The sequence below is a fragment of the Poecilia reticulata genome, chromosome 11 (genome assembly GCF_904066995.2).
Source record: "Poecilia reticulata chromosome 11, P_reticulata-male-v2, whole genome shotgun sequence".
NCBI lineage: Eukaryota > Metazoa > Chordata > Actinopteri > Cyprinodontiformes > Poeciliidae > Poecilia > Poecilia reticulata.
Window position 1 is genome coordinate 7184173 of NC_088840.1, and position 25887 is coordinate 7210059.

General features: G+C 40.0%; 1 protein-coding gene across 2 annotated transcripts; it reads right to left on the reverse strand.

Annotated features, from left to right (window-relative positions):
- Window positions 1-2170: 2170 nt before the first annotated feature.
- Window positions 2171-22317, reverse strand: trak1b (trafficking protein, kinesin binding 1b). Of its 2 annotated transcripts, XM_081613006.1 has the most exons (18): window positions 22139-22317; window positions 21062-21256; window positions 15501-15577; window positions 14072-14188; window positions 13886-13986; window positions 13413-13518; window positions 13256-13334; window positions 13030-13160; window positions 12868-12942; window positions 12648-12785; window positions 12501-12577; window positions 11777-12025; window positions 11433-11704; window positions 9884-10002; window positions 9111-9324; window positions 6728-6833; window positions 4527-4652; window positions 2171-3007 (listed from the first exon to the last, which is right to left on the reverse strand). In XM_081613006.1, the coding sequence occupies exons 3-18, from the start codon at window positions 15573-15575 to the stop codon at window positions 2425-2427; spliced, it is 2568 nt and encodes an 855-aa protein (XP_081469132.1). In that variant the 5' UTR covers window positions 15576-15577; window positions 21062-21256; window positions 22139-22317; the 3' UTR covers window positions 2171-2424. The 2 variants fall into 2 exon arrangements, with proteins under 2 accessions (XP_081469132.1, XP_008419688.1); XM_008421466.3 differs by lacking the exons at window positions 21062-21256; window positions 22139-22317 and adding an exon at window positions 16526-16671.
- Between the last annotated feature and the right edge of the window lie 3570 nt (window positions 22318-25887).

A 25887-nucleotide genomic window follows, 5' to 3' on the forward strand; every position in this document is an offset into this window, starting at 1 on the left:
GACGCTGCACAGACTTTTTTAGAAACTCTTCTCGGATGTAATGGTTAAAGCGTCTCCTTTCAGCGCTGAAAGTGAATAAAATAAGCAAAGTCTGAATGCTTTTCTTGGCTGATTTTATGCTCCGTGTGTCAATACAAATTATGATTCATCGATCGGGATTTCCATTCCCAACAGTTCCAACCGACGGGCACACTTTGGCAGGCCCTGTTTAAACGTCTTCATCAATTTTCTAGTTATACATCTCATATGCTGTCAGCTCTAATTACTGCACAACAATATTTTGGGACTTTTAGCCCACAAAATAATAAAAACAATTTAAAAAAGAGAAAAGTCTAACTGCTTCCATTGTATTAACAAAGGCCTTCTGGTAAATGCTCGAAAGCTTCCAACCAGACTGAATAAACTCGCCACAATCACTTACCCCAACTCCATCTCCCAGCCCTGTTTGTGAGCTGTGGCTTCTGTGCATTCATTCATCCAATTCAGTGGAAGTTCTGTCAAATTCCCCGTCTATTGGTCAATTAAACAAAGAAAGAAAAAAGCATCTTTTAGAATGCAGTGATATCGACCCAATAAACTATTCCAAATGCCTTGACAGATTCTCACCTGTTCGCGATAACTTTGTTTGGATTCAGGCGACACGTTTTCATTAAATTTGAACATTTATTTAAAAAAACAAACTGCATTTCAGTACAGTGGAATAGAGGAAGAAAGGCATAATGTAGCGCCTCAGTAGCTGGAAACAGCCAAACAGTGGGAGTGCACTTGTCTAAGATATGTGTGGGATTTTGTGGATTCCAGAGTGGGAGTGCTACATCTAGCCAGCAGACTCGTCGGCCTCCAAAGCAGGGTTGTTGGTGGATGTGGCTATAATTTTGTTCTGGTGGGTTGCTTGACCTTCTTATATAAACAAAAGTTACATAAAAAAAAAAAATCGGTCATTTTTCAGTCGTTTTGTAATAATTTAGCAGTTAGCCCCTGTGAGCTACGTCTTAAAATTAGCATGCTAACGTGCTAGCAGTGACAGTCCCAAGCCTTTTCTTGTTAATACATGTACCGAAATAATTACTCTCCAACAAGAATGCTTAATCCTTAAATTATAAGCTGTTTATTTATTGTTTTGAGAAAACCAGGACGTACTTTGGATTAGCTTCAAAAGGTCAAGGCCTCACAGTGGAAGTGAGAAGCTTCTAGCTAATTAAAAATATTTAGATGCCAAGCGCAGAAGTATTGCACTGCAGTCCACCACAAAATAATAAGAGTTGTAGTATTTCATGAGCTTTTGGCATAAATGCTACTTTAAAACTTTTAGAGGTTTCGATCAGTCAGTATCTTTCCTGCAGAAAATAGGTGATCTTTATCTTAGCATAGGCTATTTACAGAAAAGTCTTTAATTTATGTACACAGAAGAGCCACATGATCTGTGGTGTGTAGCATTGATCCCACGCGTTAAACACAAAACGACAAACCTACGCACACCAGTCCAAATAAACCAGCTGATTGACAAATGAGACATGGTAAAAATCAAGGACAACGTTTTGTTTTGGACGCCTCATAAGCTTTGCAGTGAGTAAGTGAATCTGGAGAAACTCAACATGCTGTTGTGATAATGGACTCCAGACAACCAAAGTCTTTTATTGTGAAAATTGCTTGCTTCCTTCAAGTTTTCTGCAGTTGTTCCGCTCCAGGTTTTCATATCATCCAACAAATGTTGATTTAAACCAAATTAAATTAAATACAAAAAGCTATTTTTAAATGTTGATTTCAATTATCAAGAGAAGCAAGCTATCTAAACCAACATCACTCTGTATGAAAATTTAAGTCCTTTTCTTGTTTAACCATGAATTAACTAAAATAACTTACCATTTCTGGAAAGCTAGGTTAAATTTCAAGCCGTTGGCGCCAAGAATATTTCCTGATGCTGTGGATATAGCTAAAACCTGAAGCACTACATAGACTTCTGTCAGGTAGAAAAGATGCCAACTCAGAAGCCGGTAAGGAAATTAACTACTTCCTGCTGACAGCAAGAATTTACAGGTCGTAACCTCCGACCAGAAACCTCACATCAAAAATCTGAACGAGCCGAATACCGTATAGAAAAAAACAAATGACTAAACTTTCCTGATGATTCCTGAAATTGAATCATGAATCAAATTTGATATCATGCAGGTCATTAAAGAGATTTTTTTTAATTCAGGAACACAAAAGTAAAACTGCTTTTACATTGAATGGTTGAAATGTACGTATTAACTAGACTTTTATCTCTTTAAATTAATTTCCCTTTATTTCAGGCATGTATAGCGTTAGGGATGAAATTCAAGTAGAACTGCCGTGGAGATTTTTGTTGTTTACAGTTGGTACCCTGCAGGCGACCGCTCAGCAGCCGGTCCGGTTCCTGCCCTCCTCACTCAGCAGCAGTGCGGACTATTCCTGGGGCCCCGGGGCCTTCATGGCCATGCTGGCGCCAACCATAGCCGGGTAGCTCCTGTTCCTTCTCATTCCATCCGGCCCAAAGGGGGACCCAGACCTGCGCAGCCCCCCCAGGGGCCCCAGGAGGGGACTGGGGCTCGCTGCCCTGCCTCCGGCCACGCCCAGCCGCTTCACCTTGTCCAACAGGTTGAGGTTGTGGACGGCCACGCTGACGTCCGTTTGGCTCTCGCAGTCCCTCGCTCTCTGCCGGCCTCTCGTCCCCGTCACCTCCTTCAGGATGGAGCGCGCCGGCTTGGATGCCAGGAAGTTGTCGTACGACGGGCTCTTGAAGTCGAAACCCTCGGAGGTCGTGGCGGCCGAGGCGCCGGGCCTCGTCGGGGAGTTTGGAGGCGTGGCGGGTCGCAGGTGTTCGGCGTTGGATGCCCTGTTGGGGGCGATGGAGGTGCTGAACAGAACTCCTCCGGTGCCTTGGCTGTACTCCAGGCCCTGGCTCTGGTGGTACATGGCCGCTGAGATCCCCCTCTCCTGCAGGAGGCGCACTAACCCCAGGGAAGTGCTGGTGGTGCGCGTTCCATCTCTAAACGGACAGGACCAAGAAATATTGAACTTTCTTTTCTTTTTTCTTTTTTTTTTACATATTAACTGATTCTTAAATCAAAACAGATTAATGTGAAATACTTTGAAAAAAAGCGTAGATCTTTTTATGTTGTACAACCACAAACCTAAATGAATTTTTTGGGGATATTTTGTTATATATAGTCACACAAAGTGAGAAGAAAATGTTAATAAATTTATTTGATCCATTTATTATTTTAAAACCTTAAATGTCATTTGTGCAGACTTTTAATTTAATCTGATGTTATGTTTGATTTGTTTTTCCTATGTGATTTTTGAAAGGTGCTGTACAAATAAAATTCTACTTACTTTCTTACTTACTTCTTACAGAACAATATATTTTTAAAAAGTGTCCTTGATAATGTGGCTATGTATGCAGCACCAAAGCGACTAATCATATTAACAGAGATTAATTATTGCTGAAATAATTGTCAGCCAATTTAGTAATCGATTAATCGTTACAGAAGCCATACACACTCAAAAAAACGTCATTTGCTGAAAGAACAAAACACTCAGAGTAGTAATTAATACAAAACTGGACAAAAGATAGATACGTGTTAGATTTAAGACAAAATGAACAGATTTGTCTGTAAATCTGTTGTACCCAAAATTTGTTGCTTTAGCTTCACTCGATTCAAATTCTGTAAAAAAAAAAAAAAAAAAACTAAAATCTATTAAGTACTTTTTGGCTGTGAATTATTAATTGGTTAATAAAAAATATAGATATAAAAAATCATGAATCAAAATTAGCTGTACATCGTACTGTAAACTGTGTTGATGTCAAGTCGAGCAGAAAGGTTTGAGCTTTTCACATGTTGATGTTACAAGTATTTGATTCAGCTGCAGAGGCCTCCGAGAGATCCATAAAAACATTTTCTTGTTTTTATGGATTTGTTCTTAAGCAAACTTCTGCTCTCAAAAGCTGGATTATTATTGAATTTAAGTGAGTTCTGGAGCAATTGTTTTCACTGGATTTTATTGATGGGTATCAAAGTAAAGTGGGAGTAAATACAAATGCGTACCATGATTAAATGTCAAAAGCCTGTATGGCTTTCTCCCCACCTTACATTTTCATATAACTTTGCGTTGCTCTGCCATGTTAAAATGTGGGGCAAAAAAGTGTCACTCAGTAAATTTAATATTTATAGAATAAATACTGGCAGCCTATCCATAAAAAATAACTGTGTGTAGTTTGTTTTTTTATATCGATTATATAAAATTGTAATTATTTATTAGTTGCATTTTACTTATTTCAACACAAATACTATCAAATCAAAATTACTAAACATATTTTACCACACATTTCTGCACAAGGAATTGTGCCACAGAAATATAAAGTCAATCATTTTTACTTAAACTAGAAGTTCTTAAGATCTGTTCAGTTATATTAATTGTAACTTAGTTGCCACAATATTTTTTCAAGTAGACAATTGTCACACTTTTCTGAGACGCAGTTTAATTTGAAACAGTTTCATCCTTGCCTCAGGTTGGTGGATGATTCAGAGGGCCTGAGGCTGAGCCTGCGTGGCGTGCAGGGCGTGGCAGCGGGCGTTCCCCACAGGCTGCTGGTCATCACACAGGAAGACGACGTGGAGACGGGGTTTTGACTAGCAGGAACGACAGCAACAGACCAACTTAACACCAAAAAATCAGCGACTTCACTGGCATTTAACAGCCCGCGCTACAGCCAAACAGCAGAAAGAGCCAACCAGTGAGCATTCACATGCATTATTGAGCAACTAAATGTTGGTTATTCATAACAGACAGCAGAAAACAGCTGGGGAGTGTACTTACACTGTATTTAACGTGTCAGTTCAGTAAATAAAATACATCATTTGAACAAGACAAGGGAGCCATTGTCTGGATCATTATTAGGACATTACGGTCGTTCTGGCAGAAAAGGAAAACAGTGGTTAAGTCTGAAATTATTCATACCCCTGGCAGTTTTATGTGCAAACTAGAACATTTCTGAAGAAATTTAAACGGGGCCTGCCAAAGTGTGCCTGTCGGTTGGAACCCAGTGTTCTGATGCTGTGTTCCAACCGACGGGCAACTAAAATTAGTTGAGTGATGGGCACCCGTCACCCAACAATGATGCTAATTTGATGCTAAAAATTGATAACTATCTTTAGCAGCAAATTGGCTTTTTTTTTTTAGCAGTGATGCTAATTTTTTTTATCATTGATACTACTGAGTACAATGTACTCAATAGCATGTGGAGAGTCACAAGCATGTGGAGCAACATGGACTTTCTCCATTCAGTATGTTAAAATTAGTGTATAATCTAAAATTATCCAAAATGTTAATTTTAGGCTAAATGCTGGCATTCGAACATTTAACACAAAAATAAAAATCAGATTTATACTTCGTGGCAGTTTGTTACTAGAAAAAAAATGCTTATCTCTTAACAGGAAATAACAAGTAATATTGTTTATGAAACATCGTCTCTTGAAATATTGCTTATCTGCTTAAACACAAGAAATTTAGTTGGTAAATTTTGCAAAGGTAAACATCAAATGTTTATTTTGTGGTACTTGGTTACCAGAAAAAGCGCTCATCTCTTAGCAACAGATTATCAACAAATATTGTTATTGTTCAAAAACACAAGATTTCTTATGCTCTTTTGAAACACTACTTATCTCATGCTGCTAACTACGCAAAAGAATTTGCAGTCGGTGAATTTTGCAGAAAAGTTAAAAATATATATTTTTGTCATTGGTGGTGAATATATTATTGAAGAGACATTCAACACAAAAGTAAAAATCAGATATTTTCTTGGTAACCAGAAACACGCTTATCTCTTAGCAACAGATTAACAACAAATATTGTTATTGTTGAAAAACTATATATTTTACACTACTAATTACTTGACAAAAATTTTGCAGTTGGTGTTTTTTTTTTAGAAAAGTGATTTTTTTTTTTTTGTCATTGGAGGTAAATGTATTGAAAAACAGACATTCAACACAAAAGTCTGATACTTTGTGGATACTTTGTGTGATACTACCAGATAACGCGCTTGTCTCATAGCAACAGATTAACAACAAATATTGTTATTGTTGAAAAACTATATATTTTACACTACTAACTACTTGACAAGAATTGTGCAGTTGGTTAATTTTTTAGAAAAGTGATTTTTTTTTGTCATTGGTGGTGAATGTATTATTGAACAGACATTCAACACAAAGTAAAAATTGGACGTTTACTTCGTTGCACTTGGTTACCAGAAAACGTGCTCATCTCTTAGCAACAGATTAACAACAAATATTATTGTTCAAAAAACGTAAGATTTATTCTGCTCTTTTGAAACACTACTTATCTTACGCTGCTAACTACTTAAGAAGAAATGTGCGGTTGGTGAATTTGGCAGAAAACCGAAAAATATTTTATTTCATTTTTTTGTCATTGGTGGTAAATAAATTATAAAACAAGAGTTTGTTGCCAATAAAAATTGCTCCATTAATTAATGAGATAAATATATTCTTTTAAATAAATGTAAAAAAGGGAGAATTAATTTCTCTTATACTGTGTTACCATCTTTGGAGAGATGCATATCCCATTTTCTATCAGAAACAAACTTTTTGGTTGAATGAAAATGACTTGAAATCTAAATCTGCCAGCAGTGTGAATAATATGGTTCATAACTTTATTATCCACTGTGACATTGACATCGGATGGTCCTTACCTTGGTGTGACGCGTGTCTGCTCATCTGTTGGATGGAGGATCCGACACGTTGTGAAGGTGTAAGTGGAGCTGGTGTGGGCCATGCATTTTCCTGGATAGTATGCAGCTAAAAGTCACAGAAAACAGATTAGAAATTAATTTTTAACACAAATGACACTAGCTTGTGTTAAAAGATTATGTCAACATACAGTTTTGTGGCACGATTCCACATGGTAGGAGAACCAAAACATGGACAGAACTCTCACTTTTATAGGCTTAAATGTGACTGTACACACCGCCTGAAACTCCTGCACTAATTTCACAGTTTGTTCTTATTGTTATACCACCATAACACTTATACAAATATAGCATACATTCAATAGAATGTCTGTTTTTCTAAGTAAAAGTCACTCCTGTATCACATGTCTATGCATTCAACAATCTGGCAAACACAATGCAATGGCCAACTAAACCAAGTTGCCAGCAATCTTTTTTTTTGGGGGGGGGATGTCAAAATTTATATTCCAAAACATTATATCCCTCATATGTGTCTCATCTCTGCCATGAAATGTATGTCAATTTGACTTCTCTTAGATTAGCCCCCATGTTGCGCTATGGAAACGCTCTGTCTACACCAGTGTTTTTCAACCTTTTTTGAGCCAAGGTACATTGTTTTAATTGAAAAAATCACGAGGCACAACACCAACCAAAAATGCAAACAAAGATATTCTGTAGCGGCCTATATTAAATATATAGTCATTCTTATCAAAGTGTCTTGAATAGGAATCAAATAAACACAAAAAATTATTTTTTAATCATATTTTACATTTCTTATTTCAAATTGCACTTAACACGTCCACTTCAAAAATACACCTGAACAGTGTCACAACAACGTGATCTTCAATTTAAAGTTGTAGAAAACTTCAAAGTGTTTTACAAACTAATCCACGAGCATTCTTTTAGGCGGAATACAGAAAATAATTCTTATTCTGAAAGAAGCAATAATATTTGGGAAAGATTTCACTATTACAATATGAAGAGTTGCATGTACAAAATGTCAATATCTGTACATTTTACCCACCTAGTGTGAAACTTGTGCATGTTTGGATGAAAACAGCTGATTTCCTGGCAGAAATTGAAGAAAGACAAAGCTCTTCCTCAACATCTCTGTCTCTCTCTGGTTTTAGTTTTTATAGTAGCCAGACTAGAGAAACTCACTTCACACAGACATGTTGTGGGAAATGGACCCATGTTCTTTCCAACCCAACTACTGCTGAGCTTCTCTGTCTTTTCCATCACTGTCTTGCTAGATACGATGCTCTCACCTCTACCTGTAATATTCATGCATCACTAATTCTCTTGTTGTAATGTAAAATGCTCTGTACCTACTGCCATCTAGTGGTAAGAAAATTACATGATTGCGCCGCTAGTCACTACTACAGCAGAGACACTCAAAAATGGCATTATTTACAGATAATTAATTCATTTTCAAAAATCTTTTAAAACCACTTACTGTATTTTCCGGACTATAGTGCGCACCATACTATAAGCCGCAACTTTAAATTTTTTGGAAACAAACAAAAAACTGGAAAGCTGCTATAAGCCGCTGGTATCTCTGCTGCTCTCAGGAGAGGGCAGCAGAGGGCTGCGTCCTAATAAATCTGCTGGATATATTAAGGACGCAGCACTCCGTCTCCAAAGCCGAACCATGGTTTCGTTCACGCTGAGCTTAGTGCAGCGGCTCTATTTCCCTCCTGTAGTGCCAGATCGACAGCCCTCAACTTAAAAGCTGCATCATATGAGTTTGAAAACATTTTTCCGTCGTGCCTGCTGCTAGCATGTGCTTGTTCTAAATGAAAATTAGCGCGTTCTTCTTTGATTTACAATTTTGACTTCCAATGATTTACTTCCTGCTAATGAACCTCCTGGTGGTTGAAAAAAATCCACAGAAAAGCCACACCGGGCTACAAGCTGCATTGTTCAAAGCTTAGGAAAAAAGTAGCGGCTTATAGTCTGGAAAATATGGTACCGTAGGTGAAATTGGATAATTTCCACTGACGATCACTCATGGCACACTTAGTGTGGTGCGGCACAGTGGTTGAAAAACACTGGTCTACACTAATGAAGATTCACTCATCTAATGACTGAATGCTTTGAGTTAGGAATAGGCAGTTTGTAGTATCATTGTTTGTTCTGAATATTTTTTAATAAGAATTGTGTTTTATCTTGATATTGAAAAAAAATTAACTCATATTTACAGTGGAATTGTTACTTTTTCAATTTTTTTCTATGGCTCCATGAGAGCCTCTAAAAATATCCACACATCTGACAAAAGGTTAGTCCTGAAATGTCCTTTTTGAGACTTTTTCTCTTTCATTCCCATGAATGTTCTGGTCATCCTCACCCAGCGCATCGGTGTTGCTAAGATGCGGAGACGGGGATGGGGAAGGCGGAGACGGGGGGCCGAGGTTGCATGGGGGCTGCCTGAGGTTGGCGTCCCCGGTGCTGGAGATGGCGGGCACAGCCGGTGAGGCCGTAGAGGAGGAGGAGCAGGTGGGCAGATTCTGGAAGTACTGCTCTCCTGGTTCATCCTCCTCGAAACCGCCCCATGGGTACACCTGATGCAACAGAGGAGGACCCAGGTCAAATCAGAACCTGCAGCATGTTTAGTTTGTGGGGAGGGAGGGTCGTGGGCCGCACAAAATCACTCCAGGGCCCGCAAATGGCCCCCAGGCCACAGTTTGGAAAACCTGGGTTTTATTTTTGGGTTATTACATGACATTATAATAAATATACAGAGAATCTTGTGACTGTAACATGAAAAAAGAGAAAACATCCAGTGGCTACGAATCCGTTTGTAGTGTATAATCTAGAAATCCTTCAGTAAATTTACTGTGGTCTTTGGTTTTCTGGGGCGGAGTAATTATCCTTTCCTGACTTTCTTTCCTTTTTTAAAATATATATATATTTTAGCCAACAATATAACAAAAATATTATGGGATGACCACCTTGTCTTTCATATACAAAGGTAGGGACAAGAAAACACAACCAGTTTACATCAGACTATTTTCACCTACCAGTTTATAACTACCTCCACAGTAAATCACACACACACACACACACACACACACACACACACACACACACACACACACACACACACACACACACACACACCTGTTCCAGCTCCAGCTCAAGGGGCCGGTAGCCCTTAGGCACGACGCCGGGCCTGGCGTCCAGGATCACACCGAGGTGAGGCTGAGCTAGCTGCTGCCACTGATGCAAGATGGCCGAACCTGGAGGACAGACACGAAGAAAACTGCAAAACCTTGCAAACACAATCAGCTGGAGGAATACTTCCATTCTCCAAAACAAATAGAATAATTCTTAGTGTTCCCCCTAATACTCTGCCGTGTGATATTCTACAGTATCTAATTAAATCATAAAAATATAACCCATAATGTTTTTAAATTTAATTATATGATCATATTACTGTTATATGTATGTGAAATAATAGTAAGATGTGAAGAGAAAGTGAAAACGACAACATTTGCAGACAGAAAGATGGCAAACAAGCAGAATGAAAAGCAGAAAAATCATAAAAATGAAGTGAAATGGAAGCAAAAAGTAGACTGAGACAATAAGTTTATTAACGAAATCACAAAAAGCAAGAGAAGAAATGACAGAGCAAACGTGCAGACATGAAAGAAACAACAAAACAAGAGGAAATCACTGAATTACTAATATAAACTTTTCTAAATCATTCTGAGCTGTTTTCTTTCAAATAGATGAAACTTAGATTTGGACTTTGTGTAAAAGAAGGATCATATTTATTAAAGCTATCTCTGGTATAATTATTGCACCTTGAAAAAAATAAACAAGTCTTTAATATACCGTTAATGCCCAATATAAACTTCTAACTACTGCTGTATGTGCCCAGTATGTTTATACAAAACAGTGGTCTATAATATAAAACCATAAAACATGCTAGAAGTTCAAAACGAGCGGGTTTTACGAGCTTTGCCACACTTTCATGTTCAATAACTTCTTTCTACCATCAGAGGGCAGCACAGTCCTCCAGCAGGCAGCGCTGCCAAGAGCTTCTGTACAGTAAAACAATGAAACATCAGCTGTTGATTAAAAACAGCAGGAGAAGGATAAAATCATTTTTAATGGAAAGGTTACCGATCTTTATGCTCTTTCTATGTTTGGTTAGTTTTCTTTACAGGTCAGAAATAATTAAGTGAACATTAAATCACAACAGACCAGTTTGAAAAAGTGACCACATCACTTTTTCAAACTACTTACTGGTGCGTGCGTGCATGCGTGTGTGTGCGTGTGTGTGTCTACAGCCACCCTCTGGGCTGTGGCTCTTTGTAGTAGCTGCCATATTTGTGGTGATGCATCAGAGACCAGAAGGAGTTGAAGAGCATCAGCGGCATAGGCCTCTCCTTCTTCTCCTTGGCACTCCTCCTCTTCCTGCCGCCGGCTCTATCCCTTGCCCACCTTCTTCCTCTCTCCCGCTCCACCCCTGCTATAGTTCTCTTGGCCCAGCCCCACACCCTTTCACCCTCGAGCATTCGCCCGTGCCGACCCTCGCACCTCCTTTCTGTGTCCATCCCCCAGCCCCACTTGCTCCCTTTCTTGGTTCCGACGCCCCGGTGGCGCTCGGCTTCCCAGCTCCTGCCTGCCTTGCAGCTGCTTCCTCGCTCGCTTCCCCCCTCACCTTCGAGCGGCTTGACGATCTGTAGCTTGTCGGGGAGGTACGGCCCCCGGGAGGCCCACAGGTTCAGGTTTCCAAGCGACATGATGCTGTCGGAAGGGGTCAGCACGTTGTCGTGGTCGAGGGGTCCGTGCACTCTGCCCCGTCGCCGCTCTCTCTCCTCTTCGAAGAAGCGTCTCTCGCTCAGGTTGTTTTGTCGGCGCAGAGACAGGCGGCGCAGGGCCAGCCGCAGGTCCTCTGCCCCGCTCGCCTTCTTCTCTCTGCACTCTAAGTTGCTGAAAGAGACAAAACCACTTAGGAGCACGAGGACAACAGCTTAGCCTCAACGTCTTCTGGCTGCCACTCACTTGTCCTGATTGGATGCTGTCTCCATGAGGATGGTCTGGGTGCGGTTGTCATAGGCGACGCCGTCTCCGCCGATGTCCCCGCCAAACATGGCAGAGTGAGGCGTGGAGAGGCCGCTGGACTGGGGAGACGTCCGAGTGGACAGTGATTGGTTGGAGCCCGGGATGTTGGAGTTGGTCGGAGTGAGCGAGCGCTGGCGAACGGTTTGGTTCACACTCTTCACCGTCTCAAACACGCGCTTCCGGTGGATCCTGCACACACAAGAGTCTCACTCTGTACACTGAAGCCTTCACATGACAACATAAGCAAGTCAAGTTTGTTAGAACATTTCAGCAACAATGAGGTTCAAAGTGCTTTACAACACAGAAATATAATACAGTAAGCAATTATAAAATAAGCAATAAACATAATGCTATCATCCAAATTATCAAGCAAATACACATCAAATATATGAATCAATGTTCCAGTTACTAGGAATCAAAGGTAACTGAAAGCAAGAACCTATTTTTAAGGAACTCAGTGTTTTGGCATCTTTACAATTATCTGGAAGTTTGTTCAAGATTTGTGGTGTATAGAAGCTGAATGCTGTTTCTCTATGTTTGGTTCTGGTTCTAGGGATGCAGAGCAGACCACATCCAGAAGACCTGAGTACTCTTGGAGGCTGGTACAACCACTACCAGCAGAGGGCAGAGTGATCATAGTGGGGAGTACCCAAATCATACGTACTTCTGCTCTTCACACTCAGGATCGTCCAGACTCAACTCCTTCCTCATCGTTCCCTCGATCTCCGCCGCCAGAGAATCCTGAAAGACGGAGACTCTTTAAGCGACAGATTCTCCTGTCGTCTGCCGATCTGCAGATAATCCCCCTCACCATTGGGTAGAGACCCAGCGGGTGGTAGCGTCGGGGAGTTCCTGCAGGATAGTTCCTGTTCCTCAGATTCTTAAGCTCCTCCTGGGCTTCATGCAGCATCTCGATACACTCTGAGTATTTCTCCTCTAGCTCCTGCAGCTGTTGTGTTGCAGTTCTCACAATCAATTTTTGAAAGCTCTCTACAATAGCTAAATTATGACTGCAAAAACCTGAAAGTTACCTCTGCTGTAAGCTGCCTCTGAGCGTCCTTTGCTGCCACTAGGTGCTGAGATAGCTCCTCATTTTCAACAGCCAGCTGCACGAACAGTTACAGGTTTGACTTGGCTCCGCAGGAGTACAATATTTAGAAAAGTAGTTTTAAATTGGAAACCTGTATACTCACAGATTTAGCCTTCTTTTGGAGATCTACTATCTGAGAGAGGAGGTGCGTGATCTCCTCCTGCTGACGGGAGGCATCCTCGGTTTTCCGAGCCAACTCCTCGGCGATAGCGGAGATCTGCAGACTGGACAGCCCTGGTAGAATACGTTGTTAGAGACAAAGATATGTGCACAGAGTTGCAGAGCGGCAGTAACGTGAAAGTGTTACGGGGAGGAGACACAAAACTTACGGAGCTCCTTAACACAGTCGCTGACAAGCTGCTGCTCCTTTTCTTCATACGTTTCTGTCTCTGACTTAAGATGGCTGGCCTGCGCAGAATCAGTGATCAGTGATTTAGTAGCACATGTTGCATGTACGTTGTGCAGTTAGTGGGCTTTATGCTGCACCTCTGAGCGAAGTGACAGGTTCTCCTCTTCTAGCTCTTTGAGTTTCCTCTGGAGCGTGTCACTAAGAAAGACTCCTGAAGCTGTTTCTGCTTTACTCTTCTTGCCTCTTTTGGAGAAAGAAAAAAGTAAACTGATTAATTCATAGGCAACATCCCTCGTTTCTCCTTCTCTCTCTACTCATACCTCTTTAAAACCCTTCTTTATCCCACTCATCCCCCTGAAAACTTATTCAATTGTCTGTATTCTTCTCTTTATATGTGTTCCTCTTTACAGACACTTCTTTATCACACTCATCCCTCCTTTGTCACCCTTCATCCCTTTTTCATCGTCTGCAATCCCTCTCTTTACATTTGTTCCCCTTTAGAACTCATCCCTCCTTTATCATCCTCCATTCCTACTCATCACTCTTTACAATAAATAGGGTCTAAATTACTACTACAGTTAAAAATGGAAAGCAAATCATTGATGCTGACGTGGGGGAAGCGGCGGACTCGTCCTCACACTCCTCTGCTGCGTTGGTGTAAAACTGAAGCAGCTCGTCCTTCAGGTTGAGCTCATGGTGAAGCTGGGCCACCTGGAGGAGGGAAAATGTTCTTCAGACCACTTGGCTCAACCCCATTGCAGCAGATAAAGACCAGAGTGTGTTTGTAATACAGAACCTCCTCAGTGATCTGCCCCACTTGCTCCTCCAGGTAGTCATTCTGTTCAGTCAGAGTTCGGTTCTTCTTGAGAAGAGACTGGCCGATCTTTGCAGCCAGTTCCAGGTCTCTCTCTTTCTGTTAGATGGAGGGCAAATGATTTCGTAGTTTAGGTCATTAAGTATATAAGGGATACACGATATATCTGCGCTAACATCGGATATCGGCCGATGTTTGCAGTTTTTTTAAATTATCGGTATCGGTCCGAAAAATAAAACTGGGCCAATATTAGCGATCAATATTTATTTCCATACTGTTGCCATTTGTTTCTGAAGAGTAATAGAGGACTTTGGTTGTATTATATTTGTTTGGTCATGTGAGGGTGATAGTGATGCAGCAAAGGATTATGGGGCGTTTCACTGAGGAAGAAAAGTAGCAGGGAAGTCAGTGGTGTGGTCGTTTTTTTTCAAGGTGTTGAAAGGGTAATGAAATATACATAATATCGGTAAATATCGGTTATCGGCCATAACGGAAATATTAATATAGGTTGTCGATATTGGCCCAGATTTTCATATCGATGGATCTCTAAAATGTCAATTCACAGAATGGAAAGACAAAAACATTTTTCTCACTGTCTGAAATGATATCAGATTAAATATTTTCCTTCATAGACTAGGCTTATGAAAAGTACATTTTCTTTTACTTTCAACAAATTGAGAAATGTAGATAATAGATAATAGATAAAATTGTGACGCTTTTGAGCAATTTTGGAAAATCAAGTTCATAATGTCAAGAATTTGAAGATTCTTATAGATTACTCCACAAGATTTGTGTGGCATCATGGGAAAATAAAATGGAATCATCCCAGATATTGGGAAGACAATTGGTTTGTCCTTAGATACAATTTCCAGATCAGTTAAGGTCCCATTCAACTGTTTAAATAATTAAACAGTTGGTCGTATTTTACAACATATGTAATGGTGTAAAACATTTCTATGCTTCAGAAACATACCAAAATACTAAAGAAAAAAAGCACACATTTCTGAATTTTGAAAAAGCATTATTATTTACCAAAAAGAAAAAATTAATTGCGACTGGTTAGGTGATCTTAACCAATCTGAAACAGGAAAAGCATAATCAGATCTAATGTCCTACTACGACTTATTGCGGACATTGTAGATAGAAAAAGGAGTAAATTTCTGCCAAAAACGGCAGTTTCTTTGTTTTTAGAAAAAACAAAGCAATTTCTGAGTTTCAAAAGTCAAAAATTGTCCACTTTTGAAACTCAGAAATGTTCGAGTTTTCTTCTAGAAATTTTTTAGATTAATCTAAGAATTTCAGAGTTTTTTGGCAGAAATGTACTCTTCCTAAATAAAATGTTATTTTAAACCTTAACTATCAGTGCAACTATGACTTAACTGAGAAGAAGAAAAAAAATCTGCTGCATTACCTCCTCCAACAGACGTGTGACAGCATCAATATCATTGTAGGTCTTTGTCATTTGGCCCACTCTGTCTGCGCACATCACTGTGGAGACACAAAACAGTGTGAAAATAACCGCGAACGCAACCGGATGAAAAAGAGCAGGAAGAAGGAGGAAGAAAACAAAACAATCTGCTAACTTCAGGAGCATCTCCTCTGAGCGCCTACAGTAAACCAGGCTACGTTGACAGGTTGCTCATACGCAGCCTGCTTTACGTAACGCACAAACGCACGAAGGCTGTGAATGATGCGTCATCTATAGGCTACAGTAGCTCCATCAGCTGTTTTATGGACGGGAATCAAAGCTAAAGTGGAGGGAGCTGTTTTCCATGGTGCACACTGCCAACTGCGCTGCCCTAGGGGCGTCTCATCTTATCGACTCCAGAGCCCAGATCGATAACATGCTGAACAGAGATATTGAATGCATTATGGTAAGCCTGTGTAATACCGTCAGTGTTAAATCTAGTTCATTAAAGCAGGTCTAGAAAGCTGGGTTTTTTTAGAAATTAAAAATAGGAAACAAGGTTTTAAATGAATTTCTTATAGGGATGGGCATTTATCGTATCGTTTATCATTTATCGCGATAAATTTCCTTTCACAATAAGATTTTTGATTTATTGTGACTCGTGTCCTAAAGAAGCGCATTACAAATGGGAATGTTTTTCAAGAGCAGTATTTGTGTTTGTGGGGCTGTTATTGCTGTGGCACACAGAGTCACAGACATACAATTACCTAAAAGAATACATAAGAAATATTTTTTTGTCGTCACTGTTATAATCACAATAGTACAGCAAAATATCGTGATAAAACTTGAAGTTCATATCGTCTAATTCCATGAGTAGTTTTGCTTAGATGATCCTTTGACCTTAAGTCAGCCAAGGGTCACAAAAGTCTTTCGATGGATCTGGATGTCACAAACCATAATACCCACAAACTCTTGCAAGTAAAATTCACACACAAAACTTGGAATATTATTATAAAAATACACTTTACCTTCCTTTTCCTCCTTACAGTACCAGCCCTTCATTTCACATTCATCCCTAGCTAGTCCCTGTAGCCGGTTCTTGCTTTCCAAGTCTTCCATTTGTTTCGCGGTGATCGATGGTGCCGTGACAACTGAGGGTCCAAATCCCATTCACTTCCTACCTCTCTCTCAGCCCCAGTGCTCAGAAGTGACTGTGGTTTCAGAAACCTGATTAACCTCCGCCCACATGCGTGAGAGCGAACGTGAGGGAGGCGGAGAGACGGCAGAATGCAGCCTACTGGGGTCAAACAGAGTTAGGCTGCGCTGTGGTGATTAGATGATTTTCTTAAAGGTTTTATGGGGTCCAGCGGCCTTTGTTTGAAAGTAGTCAGACAGGAAAGTGGATCTACAGGTGTTTGTGTTTTGCTCATTCTCTTGTTTATGTTGTATAGGCCTTGTCATATACTGTTCATTTCTCTGTCTTTATTGTAGTTGTAAAGGTGTTGCCATGTACTGTATGTGAATTCCTTTTTGTTTAGTTTCTTAGTTTATCCCTGTGCTTTGTTTCTTTTACATTTGAACTGATCTATCTTAGATTTCTGTCTTTTCCCTCTTGGTTTTTAGATCTTAGCTTACACAACACGCCTTAATGCTCAAATACGATTTTTTTCTGTCGAAATACGATTTTTTTGTTGTTGCCTGGTCGTTCGTACTATGAATTGAACCCGACCGCAATGAGACTTCTTTGAGCAGAAGATGTAGATGTCACACAGCAGCGCAAAGTTTATAGAAGTAATAATGGATGGAGGTGTTAATGGATGGATTTTAAAATTATTCAGCAAGGAGAGTTGACATTTCGTCACAAAATTACAAGACAAAGGAAGCTAATAAAAAGAAAGTACAACTAATGGCAGTGACCGTTAGTAGAGCATTGACTTCTACGGAGACGTTATTTTGGATGCGTACTCAGAGCTAAGAGTGGGGGATTATAATGTGATGCACTGAGACAGACTTCTTTCATAATCATAAATTCCAGCCGTTGTTTAAGTCCAGATTCACCATTTGGCTTTTCCGGTGAAGAATTATGACGTGTCACATCAGTAACATGAACGTCAGATAAAATACAACGTCATGACTGCAGACGCCTAGAAAACAATGGGATGCGTATTTGATTTAGTTCCACAAACAGAAATGGCAAAAACTGGATGTTTTGGAGGGTGAATTAGGAATTAGCTGTGTGAACGTTGCCGTAGTTCAGCTCCCACCTTCGGTATTTAATTCCCCGTTTTTTATTTTTGGTATCTGATTTCTTCTGTTCGCTACCTGCGGTTTCCCCTGCAAGTTCATTGTATTTTATTAAAGTAATCTGCTCAACTGTAGTTTTGGGGTTTTTTTCTCTGCATTTAAGTCCTTAGTAACTTCAAACATGACAGTTAGAGACAGAGGAGCAGCTACATGCACAACTTCAAATCTCAAAACTTGGTTTCTTTTCCATGAAGGAAAACAAATGTTAATAATTATTAGAGACTTCTCTACGGCATTAAATATTCTCAGAATGTGTCAGGAGGAATCTCTCTTGATGATGTGGGCAGATTGAACTGGCTCAAGCCCCCAGGCAGCTGCTGGAAACAGATACAACTACATATTGGAAATCTGTGCCACATTACTGTCTGTTTTACATTCCGTTAAACATAAAGATTGTTCCTGGAAACATTCCCTGTTAGGAGTCACAGATGCTCTGTAACAGGGAAAACAGAGATCCAGATTTTTTGTGGTGTTGCTTCAACATAAGAATTTTTACAGAAACAAGTGTATTTTTATTTATATATATATTTCAGCATTATTTTTCTTTATTTTCTAGATGTTTCTCTTTTTCAGTTTAAATTAAATGTTATATTTTATAAGACTGTAGATGGTCATTGGATGATGCTGGTATTGATACAGACCAGGGGTCTGTAACCTGAAAGAAACATAAAGTTATGAAGATTTTTTTTATGGAATTAAATTTGAATCTCCACTACAGAATGACACTAAAATGATTTGCAGTCATTTTCTTTCCATTATATTGAAAAAAATTTTTTGTTTGTTTTTAGAATTCTTTTTATAAGTCTCAACATCCCATAGAAGAAACTGTAAAGCATTTATTTTAAAGTTTATCGTCTATCGTTGTAAAATAGTAGTTACAACGATAAAAATGACAATAAGAACTATTTCTTACATATTTGTTAGGTAACTGTATGGCTGTGACTGGGTGCCACACAGGGGTGAAAGTAGTTTTAAATTCTTGGGGGTACTATGACAAAAAAAAAAAAAAAAACATAAAAATTTTATATATATATATATATATATATATATATATATATATATATATATATATATATATATTATAGTTTTTGAATTGCTACAAAATAAAGTTGTATTTCCTTCAGCCCACTGGCTGCAATGTTGACACCATGAGATGCCATGAGACCTAAATTCTGAACATCATGGCATGGAGTGCATCCCAGTTTTCCATGTCTGGCATATAACCATTCATTTTAGCTTTAAAACCGGTTATATTGTTCCTGTGTCCAGACAGAGGGATAATCCGTAGCCTTCCATCATGACCTGTTTGTTCTGAAGATCCTGCAGCTTCCACTTCTCTTCCTAACATGGCGCCTCCTCACCCTGACACTCATACTGACAGGAGGAACCACAGAGCTCTGTTAGGTTAAAGCTCATCTTCTGAAGTTGGGATATTTTTCCTCCAACAGCTTAAAGTGGAATCACCTCAAACCAGATGTTGGACTGGATTTTATTTCAATGTCATTTGTGAAAGTTAGAGCCTCATTTTGAACAGTGGAGCTATAAAGGTTGAAAAATATTATTTTGGAGAAAATATCATCAACATCAATATTTCCTCTAAATAAGAGGCAAAAAAACAAAACTGTTTAATAAAGGACAAGCCTCTCAGACTCTGAGCCCGACAGCACCAAACTATTTTTTATATTAGACAATAAATATACTTTCACATAATTATCACGGTAGAAGCCATTTGTTTGTTAAATACTTAATGAAACATATTTACCTGTTTGATGTTTGTTGTGAATGACGTATACTCAAAGAACGAGGTAATTAGTCCCAGTTTGTCGTTTATTGAACGTTCAGAAACTACAGCGACTGTGATGAGCCAAGACAAAGGAAAAAAAGGTAAAACAACCTGAACAGGTGATCAACTCCAAACCAGTCGCACCTTTTTACTCTCCGTCTCTCTGTCATTTAATCACAACCGTTGCCATGGCAACCTCCTGCGCTCCACAAGCCGACCAGAGATCACATTAGAAACATAGCATTCAGTCCGTTACAATATTAGGTTTGCAGGCTTGATATTTATTTTGCGATCATTAATAAGACTCTCATGAACACAGCGGTGGTTGATTAGCTCATTTTAAACTGCTAGTTATTTTGATAATGGAACCGAAACGCACAGAATTGCGCAACACCTTGTTGAAACAATAATTACTGAGATTATTATTGTTGTTGGGCCATTAATTTGAGCACGTTTTGTTGATTTTTTTGTTGTTGTTCTTTAATAAAGTTACGAACGTTTTAAGCGAGTCAGAGGAGGACGTGCTGGTCTCAGTGTCCGTTTGTCACCTGATGCCGAGATCGACTCAAAACCTTCCGCGATCGTCGTGCTGCACCGCTGCTTTAGCAAAGCACGAACAGTTCAGAAACAATACGAAATCGAAAAAAGGTCTTCATTAACTGATTAAGTCTTGTTTTAGATTGTTCTTGAAAAACTAATCAGTCACAGCTGATTAGTGGGTGAACTCACAGCTGTACAATGAACCTGTTCGTGTTTTACAGCAGACAGCCGCTCCCTTCTCTTGCAGGTACTGCGTAGCCCCGCTAAATCTTTTAGGGGTACGCAGTACCCTGCCGTACCCCCTTACTTTCACCCCTGGTTCCACAGCAATAACAGACCCACAAACACAAATACTGCTTTTGAAAAATATTCCCACTTCTCTAGGACACGAGTCACATCAAGACGTATGATTTTTATTACTAAACCGCACCTGTAACTGTATTTCTGAATTTATTGGTATTTATTGATTCTTTCATTGAATAAACAGTGCAGAAAATAGTAAAATTATCAATACTGACAACAGGGACAGTTTTTGGGACTTTTTAAAGAACACTAGGTGGACTTTATTGTGATCTGGAAAGAGCCAAAGAAATGTATCAAAAGTAAAGGAATTTCTCACGATAAATGATAAACGAAGAAATAAGACAGCCCTTTATTTAGCTGTCTTTTCTTTAGCATCTGTGGAGCCAATGTATCAGCTAATGTCAACGAAGCCCTGCAAGTACAATCGCTGTCATCTTTACTATGAGCTGCCAGAGAGAACGGCTTTGTCTTGAGTTTAAAAAATGTAATTTTCCACAATTCCGATAGACGCTCTTCTGCGCCCAGTTCTACTACTTAAATAATTTCTCCCGTTCAAGGATATCGTGTCATCAGCCCACCTCTGTAAAACTGCATCCATGCAGCGTGACCTCGGCACACGTTCAGTGAAACTCACAGAAGTATTTGAGTGTCTCTTCGATCTGCTCGGTGGTCAGGTCGAGCCTGGCGTCCGGCGCCACCAGGGGAGTGTGGAGCCAGTCATCGTTGTCATAGCCGTAGACGGTGTCGGCCCGCAGCCGGTAGACCGGCAGCTGCTCCTCCAGAAGGCTGATGATCTCGAACTCTGGCAGGTCTGTGCTGTTGCAGACATCTGAGCGACACCAAAAACACAAACCAGATTGCTTAGGATTTCTTTTTCTCATCATAAATAAATAAAAACCATCATTATGTTATCAGTAAATCAAACAGTCAGTAAATCTCCTGTGATCTAACAATATAACATGTCACGATAACAAATATATTGTCTCAATAAGTATTGCGATACACTGATATTGCTGTTTTGAGGCCATTTTGAAGTAACATGTTGATGGATGATAATGCAAGTTCACTCTCTCAGAATCCAATAAACTTCACAATAGAACTAGAAGAGATTTTAAATATGTAAAAATGAAACGCAACTAAAAACAATAAATAAAACAGAGATCAAAATCACTTACAATCAAAACCATTGATAAATGTATAATTTAAACAAAATTAACCACCAAAGAAATATTAACATTACTGAGCTCATTTTAACTTATCCTCCAATCAATTGATCAGTTGATAAATTACTTATTTTGACAGGCTTATTAGTGACTGGATATAATCCATATCATGTTATTACAAACTTTTAACACATACCAACTTATATTAAAATGGTAAAACATAAACTGTAACACAACTGAAAACACTACAATATAGTGAACTTAATATAGCAGCTCAATTCTAAACTCTCAAATTCTAAAATATTTTAATAATCCTAAAGAGAAATTAATGTTGTATATTTGAATATAATTTGAGAGCTTAGAATAATACCAGTGGATTAAGCTTGTATATTAAGTTTAATACGTAAAAAAACAGATTAAAACCATTATAGTATCGAGTTAATATTGTATCGACCAATACACAATATGGTTATCATATTGAAAGTAAAAAGGTTGTATCGGGACACTTCTAGCGCTGACACAATAATCTTGAAACAGCCCCTTTTCACCTGTGATGGTTTCAGCGTCCCTGCAGGAAGGAGGCGCGGGACCGGCGTCAAGCGGGCTGCACTCGCCCACGCTCACATACTGCTCTTCGTGAGCGAGACGCTCGTCGGGCTCCGGGTCCGGATCGAGATCCAGGTCTGGGGCCGGGGTCAGTGACGCGGCTGCCGGGGAGGCCAGCTTGGCTCAGAGCTGTGGAGGAGCAGGGGCCATGGGCCACTGGAGCCGGAGCCCCACGGGGGTCAGCTGCTCCACCACAGAGGCCGGAGACAAGGGTGGAGAGAGGGGGAGATTTCTGCCCGGGACGAGCAAAAGCAGAGACGTTAAGAGAGTTAGTTAATGCAACTCAAACGTCCACACTCATCCTTGTTTTCACTTGACAGAGTCTTTAATTTAAAGAAGTCTGCTGAGTCGGCAGTAGACCTCCTGCCAGCGTGATGCATCAATAACTCTCTGCAGACATCGATTTTTAACGGTTGGGAAACAAACACGGCGGCCAGAGGGAGTTCCTACTGAACCAACACCTTGAAAAAATATTCATACCCTGTGGACTTTCCCACATTTTGTCATGTCATAACCAAAAGCCCTGATGGATTTAACTAGATTTTAATTCAAATTTCAACAACAAGCACAACCCAAATATGGAGGCCTTAGTCCTTGTCGCAGGTTCGATTCTCGATCTTGGTGACTTTTGCTGCATGTCTTCCCCCTTCTCTCATTACCTGCTTTCCTGTCAATTAACTATCAAATAGAGGCTACTAGAGCCCAAAAAAATCTTAAAAAATAAATAAATAAATTCAACAACAAAAATACTTTATTAATCTATTTATATAATAGAACACAAAAATTAGACATGTTGTTTACATGCCTGGCAAGTGACACTCAGGCTACTTTAACACAGCAGGAAAATGCAGTCTGAACGGCCCAATTCCAAACTCTCCCACCCTCCCAAAAAATCCAATCTGTGCCACTTCGATATGTGGTACTAATTTGGATTCTTAACTGATTGTTTTCGAACTGTTTGCTTTCTTTAACGATCATGTTGCATTTTATCTGACTTCTATGTCATTGATTTGACATATGCATCATAATTCTGCACCAAAACAGCTAGATGTGCCAGATGAGGATGTAAACGATGGCTGATAATTACAATTATGAACTCATGAAAGACATCTGTATCACTGAAGCACATCGCATCACAATCCCACCGCTCTTAGCTCTGACTGTACACCCAAACAGACAAGCCGATGCTCCACACTAGCTGTCGCTATTAGTTGTGCTTTCTTTTCATTAGCTTCCTTCCGTGCTGTTATGATCTCGTGACAATTTTAAATTGATGCATAAACAACTCTAGTTCACAAAAATGTTTGATTTCAGCAAAAATACTGGGATTCAGCATCAAGACATGCTGTGTCAACATGAGCTTACACTCTGTTCTGAAAAACTGAATTTTTTTGCGCCTACAAGCGAATCTATTTTGTGGTGGAAAACTGGAAAACTAAAACCGCATGGCAACCTCTGTACACCATTTCTTTGGTGAAACATGGTGATAGACACATCATACTGTGGGGAGAAGCGACCGAAAGGTAACAATGTTAGAGATCTGACCAGACATGCAGTGCAGTGGTTTAGATCAAAGGATGGTCATGACCTAAATCCAATGGAGAATCTGTGGCAGAACATGAAAATTGATTTTCGCCAATATGCTCTGTCCGATCCGACTGAGCTCAAGTTAGTTTACTGGTCAAAAATTTGAGTCTCTAAATGTGCCAATTATTGGATGAAGTGAGCTGCAAGGTTCTTTAGTGTACTAAATCTGTGCAGCTGCAGAAAATTAGTCTAGGATACATTGAAAGGATTTTAAATAGCAATGACGCTACCTCTGACCTTGCAGTCACCCCAGAACGCCTCACACATCCACAGTGATATCAGTTTCTGTGACCTTGCAGCTCCGACTGAGTTCTGCAGGAATCACCACGTGGCTACAGAAGTGAACACACTGCGGGCTGGAATTGTGGCATCACTGCTGTGACAGATCAAACATCGAGCGCGCAAGCTTCAAAAACCAGAGGCTAATTTAAGCATCTGTTTACGTGTATGCGTGTGCGTTTTGGCGCACCTAGTTGAGCCTGGGTGGGTGTTTTTGTGCAGTAGAATAATAGAAACAAAGGTTGAGTGCATGTGTTTTGTAAAGCTTCCACAACAGACAGATTATCTCTGTTTTAGGTACAGTTAAGAACAAAACGGAGTCCCGAAAGCAACGCTTGCTAATCAAATGCAAAACACAAACAGTGACATTATTCCTCCAAATTCAACCTGTGGTGTAAACCGAAAACCCAGATGTTTTAGAAGTCCAGGCGACATGAAGCCCCTCATTAAAACTAACATTACAATGTTTAGTATAATTAATTTTGGATATTCATCGTATTGTCTTGGTGAAAAAATAGCTACACACACACAAAAAAAAACAGCTGGGGCAAACATTCTGCTTATTTTGGTTAGAGAAGAAACAATATTGACCTGATTAGACTTTACTCAACCTTCTTAAAAACAAACCAGCATAAGAAACATAACATTTCAAACAGTGAAGACATTTATTGCAACAAGCTGATGTGACTTTTTTTTTTTTTTTTTTTAGTTAATAGCTACAACAACGGTGATGTATGATGCATAAATATTTGAGTATGGATGCCACGAAGCTAATGTTAGCTGAGCTGTGGTGCCTGGTTAATACAGACCGCTTTCTGTTTAGGACGGGCTCTGCTAGCTTGCTGACATTGGCATTTCTCAAATCCCTCAGACCAGAACTTATTATCTAATTAACCTAAATTAAGAATCATGCCGTTAAAGCTGCCTCTGCAGTCGGTGTGGTTAGTACGAGCCAATAAGGTCAGAGTTCACAGTTGCATGTGCCAGAAACCATAGAAACAATGTTATTTGAACGCTGTCTGAGGGGGCGTGGCTTCATCTCCATCAGCAGGTCGCGTCATGGATGAAAATCCTCGTTGTTCGACATCATGTGTCCCCTCTCTAACACGGCGGGACGTGATCAGCTGACCTTATGCTGGATGACATTGTGCTGCTCTCTACTTACTCTCACGATGAAAAGATCCGAGTGTCCCGACTCAGTGAAACATCCAAGAGGGGAAACTACAGCCGGGCGGGCAGGGGGGGGGGTGATGATGATGCTGGGGTAATATTCCAGGGATGGGCAAGAACAGAGGCAGGCAGGCAGGCCGGGCGGAGCGACGGGAGATCTGGGACTCTGTCTCTCTCTCTCTCTCTCTGCAGCGCTGGCAGCTCCGGAGGATCAGTTAGAACTCCGACTGGTTTCCAAACGACGTCCGGACCCGGTCCACTCCTTCGGCCTCTCATCCATCCATCGCGCCCCCCTCCACCTGTCCGTCCTTTCCAGCGCTTCTCCTCTGAAGCTTGTGTTACATGCAGTCACGGCGTCAGAGGCAGAAACGGGACGACTTCTGGGCTCCGCTTTCAAAATAAAAGCTTCACGCACGAAAACGCATGCGACAAAAGCAACCGCAGCTGGTGAGGTGCACTGTTCAAAAATAAATAAATAGATGATCACAAACAGCATTAACATGTAACACGTTAGGGAAATGATTGTTTTAAAGATCAAATATTGCTTGTATATTATCTGTGAATTAATTTGTGGTCATTTCTGATATGTTTCTCTTTGAAATTTGCTTGAAAAACTCCTCATTTTTAATTAGTTCATCCGATTTGCGTAATGCAC

Coding starts and splice junctions, on each gene's coding strand:
- trak1b (XM_008421466.3), bottom strand. CDS start 16,667: ATGGGATTTGGACCCTCAGTTGTCACGGCACCATCGATCACCGCGAAA. Junction 15,578..16,525: donor CTGTAAGGAGGAAAAGGAAG/GTAAAGTGTATT, acceptor GTGTCTCCACAG/TGATGTGCGCAGACAGAGTG. Junction 13,335..13,412: donor ACCTGTCACTTCGCTCAGAG/GTGCAGCATAAA, acceptor GATTCTGCGCAG/GCCAGCCATCTTAAGTCAGA.